The 9,364-nt window shown below is 43.0% G+C and overlaps 1 protein-coding gene across 2 annotated transcripts in view; it reads left to right on the forward strand.

Annotated features, from left to right (window-relative positions):
* The window catches only part of LOC124012091 (voltage-dependent calcium channel gamma-7 subunit-like), a 32,434-nt gene that overhangs the window by 22,176 nt on the left and 894 nt on the right, over window positions 1-9,364 (forward strand). For both annotated transcript variants that reach the window (XM_046325492.1, XM_046325493.1), the window contains 3 exons: window positions 1,898-2,038; window positions 4,544-4,689; window positions 5,943-9,364. The exon at window positions 5,943-9,364 is cut by the window's right edge and continues 894 nt beyond it. In XM_046325492.1, the coding sequence (XP_046181448.1) occupies window positions 1,898-2,038; window positions 4,544-4,689; window positions 5,943-6,419 (764 nt within the window). In that variant the 3' untranslated portion in view covers window positions 6,420-9,364. The remainder of the gene's footprint in view (window positions 1-1,897; window positions 2,039-4,543; window positions 4,690-5,942) is intronic.

Genomic DNA, 9,364 nt, shown 5'->3' on the forward strand with positions numbered 1-9,364 from the left:
AGATATGGAAACTTGGGAAAACCTTGTAAGGCGTAGAACATTGTGGACCAAAAGTGGACTATATAGACCACAATGGGACCTGACACGCTACGACAAAGGACATTATCATTACTACAGAGTATTGTTTTGTACAGCTGGCTGCAGGCATAACAACCTGTAGGGAAGGATAAACTGATGCAGGAAATGTGTTCTTGGGAAATGTTACTTGATCCTTATTTTGTATGATTTCCTTTCTTCGTGATTGACAAGTGAAACAATTGAATTTAGAATGGTGGGGGCTAGTATTACATAAAGTATTTATGTCGGTACAAAATTGCTCCCAACCTCAGTTCAAGTCAACCTCTGTGACTACTCCAGAAAGACTTTATAGTCACGTAAGAAAGGAAGTGAAGGAAGATTTTTCTTCTTCTGTATAATTCAAGTGTTCACTCGTGACGTTTTCCATTGTCCTTTTCTTTTTCTTTAACCTTATGTTCCAAGGCAGGTCAATTAAAAGCAAATGATCATTTACAATGACGGCCTGGCAGACACTTGGCAACAGCACAGAAACATCAGCAGACAGACAGTGGAAATAAAGCAAGGAGAGATACCATCATACGACACCTATGGCAACAGCTCAACATGGCAACAGCTCAACATGGCACAAACACTGTTAAGCGCAGACAACAACAGCACGGGGCACAAAATAGGCAGAGACGACGCACATCACGACAATAGAGACCACCGCAACACTACATGACAGGAGATCTATGGCAACAGTGCAAAACGTTGTAGGAACAGGCAATAGCACGAGAAACAAAGTAGGCAGCACGGGTAGCAAAGTGTAACAGGAAAACCCTGTTAGAAGAAAAAGTGTCAGACTACAATACAAGTAACATAGCACTACTGAATAGACAAATAGACAAGGTAACAAATAATTGCAGCGCAAGCAGACAGACATGAAAAAAGACACATAGCCTTAGTTATTGGTTTGCGTAAAACAGCTCAAACATAACAGTTACAAATCGTTCGTGCACGTATATAACAATTTCGACCATTCTTGTTTTTTCTCTCCATGTGTTATGTACTGTGTATTCATTTACAGTACTGGTAAAGTTTTAGAACACCTACTCATTCAAGGGTCTTTCTTTATTTCTTAAAAAAAAACTATTTTCTACTTTGTAGAATAATAGTGAAGAAATCAAAACTATGAAATAACACGTATGGAATCATGTAGTAAACAAGAAAAGTGTTAAACAAATCCAAATGTATTTAATATTTGAAGATCTTCAAAGTAGCCACCCTTTGCCTTGATGACAGCTTTGCACACTCTTGGCATTCTCTCAGCCAGCTTCACCTGCAATGCTTTTCCAACAGTCTTGAAGGAGTTCCCACATATGCTGAGCACCTCTTGGCTGCTTTTCTTTCACTCTGCGGTCCGACTCATCCCAAACCATCTCACTTGGGTTGAGGTCGGGGGATTGTGGAGGCCAGGTCATCTGATGCAGCACTCCGTCACTCTCCTTCTTGGTCAAATAGCCCTTATAGCCCAAATAGTGTGTTGAGTCTTTTCTTCTTCTTTTTTGGTTACTACATGATTCCATATATGTTATTTCATAGTTTTGATGTCTTCACTATTATTCTACAATGTAGAAAATAGTAAATATAAAGAAAAACCATTGAATGAGAAGGTGCCCAAACTTTTGACTGGTATTGTATTTATTAACTTAATTATTCATCAATAGAGGACACGTGTAACATAAAGCTTTTTTTCACTGAACGCGGCTTCATTATCCCAGTGGGACACTGAAACTTGGATTAAAACGGATGAAAGAAATGTTTCATGTTGAATTTAACTCTCCCTCAATATATCTTTCCCTCTTCTTCTGTATTTCTCTTGACCGGTTTCCTTCATCAGAGATGGTACGGACGGCCACACCGTTCCCCATGGTTTCGCTGCTTTTCGTCTTCACCGCCTTCGTCATCAGTAACATCGGACACATCCGGCCCCAGCGCACCATCCTAGCCTTCATCTCTGGAATCTTCTTCATCCTCTCAGGTAAGGAGCCACATAAACGTTTCCTATTGGCTGTTGTTTTAATGATGTTCAGTATTCAAGATGCTTATTGGTTGATGAAAGCTGCCAATGGTATCTAAAATACGTTCAGTGTGATCTGGGTCTGGAACCCTCGTGATGGGTTTCTGATTTAGTAGCTTGGCTAACAGTTTATCCTGATCCTCAGTTGTCTATAAGATTACATCATTTTCTATTTGGGGGTCTTGCATGTCTTGCTCACAGATGCTAGCCTAGCATGAGACGCTGCTGACAGAGCAGTTATGTGCCCATCTTGTCCTTATTACATGTCACTGACCTGCAGCAGTGAACGATTGCACTGTTTCAGGCGCGAATTTCAGTCTTTTCTAGTAGTTAACTCGATGAAAGGTATTTTCTGTTTCTTATTTTTCTACTGGGCCATTTACTTTATGTTCGTATTCTTATCTTTTCTTATTTCTTATTGTTGTTGCATTGTCGAGAATGAACCTGCAAGTAAGCCTTTCGTTGGACGGTGTAGACCGTGTATATCATGTACATACAACTTATACAACTTGAAACTTTCTGGGCTGTGAGCTGAGATTTTTGTTTTTTTTTACAAATAAAACTTAAAATATTGTAAAACCACAAAGGCTTCAGGTAATGTCCTCAAAAAACGACTTGCTGAAATCCACTGGACTTGAGAAAATATTATGTTATTCTGAAACCATTTCAACAAACTGACAGCTCTCTAGTTTTTCCTGCATGACATTGTTCTCAATGTCTGTTCTATAAAAATGTGCTTGCCATGGAATTACATTTCATCATAATTTCACAACACAAATGACTAAAAAAGTCCTCGCAAACAAAATGTTTTCACATCCTGATTCAGGACCAGCTCTCCATACACCTTCTCCTAACCCAAACTATTCTGAAGAAACAGAATGGACGACGCTTCAAACTGGCTCCCGGTGCAGCCTGCCTTTCTTCAGAGAGGGACAGTGTTCTCTAGCACGCCCACGCAGAACGGCTGACTGCTGCTGAGATGGAAGCAGGCGAGGCGAGGAGCTAGCAGCAGCTAGCCACACAGCTCCCCCTGCTGACCCAGTAAGGGGAAGCCAGGTCGCTGGTTCCCAAGAGCTTTGGCCACTGCATCTGCTGCTGCTGCTGCTACTGCTGCCTGCTCGAGCCTGCTGCCTGAATCTCCTCCTGCTGTTGTTGTTGTTGTGGTGCTGGTCAGGGTTGATTATGCAGTGGGGCTGTTGTGCTGGTTAATGGTGGAGGAGGATTTCAGGGTCAGAGACAGCAGCAGCTGAGGCTGGCCGGCTGGGGAAAAGCACAGACACGTCCTTTAATTAGGTTTTCTTTCTCTTCCACCACTGCTCTTGTCTGTTGTCTTTGTTTATCACAGATTCACAGGCAGCGGTTGGGATTTGGTTTCCATTTAGTATAATGAGGCTAATTTATTCCAAAAAATGAATCGTTAACATGTGCTTCAAGAGGAAGTTTTGAGGACATGATTCAGTTGTTTTCTTGTTGCTTTTTAATGCGTCAGGGTAAATGTGCTCAAATGTTTGGCCATACGAGCTCTTTTCCGTGTGAAGGCAGAAACACGTAGCAAAAATGGTGGCTTTTGGAAGGCTAACTGAGTAAAACATTTGAGAAACAATGATATTTTTTTTGCAGTGTTGACACTATTTTAGCTAGTCTAGTGTAATACAGCCGTGGTAGTAGTAGTAGTAGCAATGGTTGGTCATTTGCAGTGTATCGTAATCACATTTACCATCTATAATTTATGATTCTTGTTTTCGTAAAATAATGTTCTCATAAAAGAACAGGAACAATGGGTTGTCCTCAAAGCTCCTGTCTGTATCCTATGCCCTTTGAGTAGACTATTGACTTTGGCTCGAAATATGGTGTTTTTGATCCCATTCCAGCGGTGTGACTATAGGCCACATACTGTCCCACTTTCCAGCTGTCTCGCCCTTTACGTCAAGAGGATCTATTTGGATGCCAAGGCAACAAACAGTCAGAGATGTACTCATATGAACATTCCAACTCTCTCCCTCCATCTTGCCCACTGTGTATCCTCCTGTCTCCAAATCTCTCTCTCGCTCTCCCTACCACCCACCCTCCCCTTCACGTTCACACTCTCTGACCCATTCCCCCATCCACTCTTGCCCCTGGCATTTGTCCCTTCCCTCCTCCCTTCCTCTCTCTTTCCTCTACCCTTTTCTCCCTCTCTAATTCTAATTTACAATACCCTTTCTCTCTCACTCACTGTTTCATATAATCTTCCCAACCCTGTACACTCCTTCTCTCTCCTCTTCCTCTCTCACCCTCCACTGGCTCACCTCTTCTTCCCTCCTCCTTTCTCTCCCCTCTTCTCTCCCACTCTCCATTCCATCTCGCTCTCTTTCACCTGCTCCTTCTCACGTCTTTCTCTGCTTCTATGCCTCTCCATTGCCTCTCTCTCCCCCGCTTTCCCTCCCTCTCTTTTTCTCTCCATCACCCTCCTCTCCCCCTTCTCAGGGCTGAGCCTGGTGGTGGGCCTGGTCCTCTACATCAGCAGCATCAACGACGAGGTGATGAACCGGCCACGTGAGCCCGAGCACTTCTTCCACTACCACTACGGCTGGTCCTTCGCCTTCGCTGCCAGCTCCTTCCTCCTCAAAGAGGTCAGCACACCAGTGTGCCTGCTAGCGTAGCGCCAGACCACTAACCTCTGCTAACTGCTAACCAACGTCTAGCGCAGTACTTCACTGTTAGGATCCCCCCCCCCCCCCAACCACCTCGCGTCAACATTCATAAATGTTAATAGCGCACACTTTATGGTGACAGCTCTGTCACAGCGGCAGCTTAAAACGCTGCTGTCGTCACATGAATATACAGTTCACTAGAGGGCTTTTGTTTTTCTCCAGCCCCTCTGCGGCGGCAGGAGGAAGAGGAGAGAGGGAATAGTGCTTAGCACCAGCACCGATGTGCTCAAGTTTCAAGGATGTTGTATCAAGATGTCAGCGATGAATAGTGGATGAGGTGTAAATGCTTGGCGCAACATGAATGGATTTTTGATAATGAGTTATTACACGGAGGAGCGATTTGGTTGAGTCTGAGCATTATTGTCTCTTCAGTGCATTGCAGGGTAGGTTGCTAAGACACTAAGAGGTTTGTGCATCATATTATTAAAATGTTTCATAATTTATATTGATTCAAAAAAAATATTTGTTGATCTTTCAGGATGCGATATTACATCGTGTTGTATTGAGGCGTATTGTGCTTTATTAAAGGCCCAGTGCAGTCAAAAACGAGATTTCATGTGTTTTATATATATTTCTAAACTGTGAGGTTGGAATAATACTGTGAAATTGTGAAAATTATTACAATGCCATTTTACTGTAAGGGCTATATGAAAAGAACTCATGAAATGCCATCCTGTTTGGGTGGGATGGAGTTTTGGCCTGCCTGGTGATCAATTAGTTAATATACCAATCAGAAAGAAAGTTGTTTTCAGTTTTCCCCTTCCCACTCAGACCACTCCCAGACAGTCCTAGCAAAATTGTTGCTTGCGAAATGGCTCTTTGCTTTGAAGCAATTGTTCTTTCTTTTTTAAACATTTGCATTGAAAACAATCACAGTAAGGTACTTAATTGTTACCCACAAACTATTTGATATTGAGATAAAAATGGCTGCATTGGACCTTTAAATGTTCCAGTATGTATTGTATTTCATGGCCCAGTACTGTATGTCATTTTTATATAATATGATTTATTTTTAGTTAGACTTCTTTTTGCTGTGGTTCAGAGTGTGCCTGATGTATGTATGATGGCCCAATGTGTCACTTATGACTTCTTTATGATGTTGTTTCAGTTTCATGTCATGCGTTAATATGAGTCATGGTATCTCATAGTGTGTTTGCGCTGCTCTCTCCCAGGGGGCTGGGGTGATGTCAGTGTACCTCTTCATGAAGCGCTACGCCGAGGAGGAGATGTACCGGCCCCACCCATCCCTCTACCGCCCCCGCCTGTCCGAGTGCAGCGACTACAGCGGCCAATACCTTCATCCCGAGTCGTGGCCTCCTCCAAAGAGGGGCCGCAGCGCGTCTGAAGTCTCCAGCGACATCTCCATCCAGCTGAACCAGACGCCCCCGCCGCCCAAGGGCAGCTCCATGCAGCAGCAGCAGGCCCCGTCCTCTGGCCCCTCCTCGGGCGCCAGCTACCAGCCGTCCTCCTCCTCCTCCTCCTACCCCCACCACTCCATGTCCTCCCACCCCCTCCACTCCAGCCACCACACCATGTCCTCCCACCCCAGCGGGCCCCCTCCCCAGTCCATGCCCATGGCCATGCCCCCCTCTGCCCAGCCCCCTCCCCGATACCACCAACACATGCACATGAGTGCCTCGCCGTGCTAGAAGGGGGGAGTGAGGGATGAGGGAGGGAGGGGAGGGGGGGATAGACAGAGCAGGGGTTGGCTCTGTCGTACATCCAACACACAGAGACAGATGCAAACACACACACACACACACACATGCACACATACGTGCACACACAGAAGTGTGGGAGGAGAGATGGAAGAGGGGAGGAAGGAAGGATATTTAGGAGATCAAGAGAAAGAAGGGAATGAACGAAGGAAAGAAAACGAGATGGGTGGAGGATGATTCACAATGGATGCTGTGCTTAAAATGAAGACAGATATTTTAAAAGAGGGAGAGAGAGAGGGAGGGATATGATCATCATTTACACAACAAGAAAAAGAGGGAGGAGGGGGGGTTTATAAGAAAGGGTGATGCTGTTTCAGAAGAAAAATAATTTTACATTTCAAGCACTAACACACACAAGAATCAAGAACAAATTGTATATGCATAGAGATTTATACTTAAACTGTATAGACATTTTTCTTTCTCTTAAGTCCTGGAAAAACAAATGTTGAAATCTTAACCATGTTTGTCTTTCATGAGATGTGTATTCCTGTATGATTAGTTCTATCATTTCATTCATCGTTTGTATTTGAGAGGCAAGAATTGTGAGTACGAAGACGGAAATCTGAGACATCTGAAGATCATTCAGGGTTCTGTGACTTATCTGCACATACTGTAACATCTCAGACTCCGCAAGGGTTCCAAAATGGTTCTCCGGCTTTCCCCATAGGACAACCCTTTTTGGTTCCATGTAAAATCCTCTGTGAAAAGGGTTCAACATGGATTCTAAAAGGGGTCTAGCTGGAACGAAAAGGGTTCTACCTGGAAAGAAAAAGGGTTCTTCTCCAATGAGGACAGTCTTTAGGTTCTAGCTAGCATCTTTTGTGTGTGTGTGTGTGTGTGTGTGTGTGTGTGTGTGTGTGTGTGTGTGTGTGTGTGTGTGTGTGTGTGTGTGTGTGTGTGTGTGTGTGTGTGTGTGTGTGTGTGTGTGTGTGTGTGTGTGTGTGTGTGTGTGTGTGTGTGTGTATAAATGTCCAGGTCATAGGCTTCAGCATCCATAAAAAAAAACACTTGAATTGTTGTTTCATGTTTTTGACTAAAATGTCATGGTAACAAAGAAAATCCATAACTTTCCATCATTTAGAAATATTTATTTCTGAGAGTATACAAAAAGCACCCATTTTACTAGGAAGAATGAGATGCAGATTCCATGAGACATATGATCCTCCTTTGATTGCTAATTAGCTTGAGTGTTCATATTCTGTAGCACATGGCTGCTTACCAGTAGAGTATCTTCCTTCTATTCATAGTTACCAAAAGAGCTTCCCATACAGCAATGGAGTAGATTGATGAAGTAAAGACTGTGTTTGTTTTGAAATGTTTACTTTTCTCCTTCTGACTGTGACTCGGTATATGTAATACATGCTGCCTATGTAGCCTACCTAATGCACAACATGTTTACATTCTATTCTGATGTTTATTGGTATCCTTATACTAAATGCAACACACACGCACACACACACACACACAAACCAGCTGCCACAGTCCTGCTATAACTACATTTACTACTATTTCTACTACTAATATCAAAAGAAAGATTGTGACCATTATCATTATCTATGTTTATAAACATCGGTATTATAATAATGTAAGTAAATGCAACTATATATGAATATATAATAAAACCATAGAGGATGTGTGAGAAACAAAGTGAGAGGTTGATAAGACTTTAACAATGTCTAATATAAAGCACAGAAATCAACATTGAGTGTACCAAACATTAGAAACCCCTCCTCAATTCGTCGGGGCGGGGACTCTACCAGGTGTCGAAAGTGCTCCACAGGGATGCTGAACCATGTTGACTCCAACGCTTCCCACAGTCGGGTCTCGTTGGCTGGATGTCCTTTGGGTGGTGGACCATTCTTGATACACACAGGAAACTGTCGAGCGTGGGATAACCCTGCTCCCATAGCCCTGTTCAAAGGCACTTACAGTACGTCTTTTTTGTCTTGCCCGTTCACCCTCTGAATGGCACACGCACACAATCCGTGTCTCAATTATCTCCAGGCTTAAAAATCCTTCCTTAACCCGTCTCCTCCCCTTCATCTACACTGATAGAAGTGGATTAAACAAGTGACGTGAATAAAGGATCACCGTTTTCCACCTGGTCAAGTCTATGTCATGGAAAGAGCAGATATTCCCAATGCTTTGCATACTCAGTGAATTTCACAATAGCGTCTCTTAGTGAATGAAGGTCTAAACGAGAGCAAAACATGTCCAGTGGGTCTCTGTAGCGCCACCTAGTGCTTTTGTTGTGAGTCTGATTGCTCTCCATCGAGGTTGAACGTTGCCTTTTGTGTCATGACATTGCTCATTTCTTCTAGCGAACCGATAGCAATTCTGGACTTGGGGGACAGAAGAACGACTTATAACAAAGTCTTGCAATATCTGCCTACAAATAGTGCACTAATTCCCGATCAATGTACATTCATTTTAATTTGAGACATTGAATTGCATTCCAATTGTTTTCCTAGTATGATGTGGTTGTTTCTCCGAATTCCAGATCTTTTCATGCGACCAGAAAACTTGATCAAATGTTTTTTAATATCTATATTGTTTTTTTTATGTAGCAGATGCACATACACATGTGATGAGTGGTAGCATTCGTTTGTTTGGGACCCAGGACAGCGATGTACAGCCAATAATATAGTATAGAGTCAAATATATGAACGCATTAGCAAACAGGACTGGCTCCTGCTGGAGGGAAAACTATAACAAAATAATATTTGTAGCTTGTTCTGTAATCACAATAGGTAGAATAGTGTAGTGGTGTAGTTTTATTAACTCTATAGTGTAAAATATAGTAGGCCTATTCTGATTTGGTGTGAGAGGTTGAGTAAGAGAGAGAGAGAGAGAGAGAGAGAGAGAGAGAGAGAGAG

This window comes from Oncorhynchus gorbuscha, linkage group LG24 (genome assembly GCF_021184085.1).
Source record: "Oncorhynchus gorbuscha isolate QuinsamMale2020 ecotype Even-year linkage group LG24, OgorEven_v1.0, whole genome shotgun sequence".
In the NCBI taxonomy this organism is placed as follows: domain Eukaryota; kingdom Metazoa; phylum Chordata; class Actinopteri; order Salmoniformes; family Salmonidae; genus Oncorhynchus; species Oncorhynchus gorbuscha.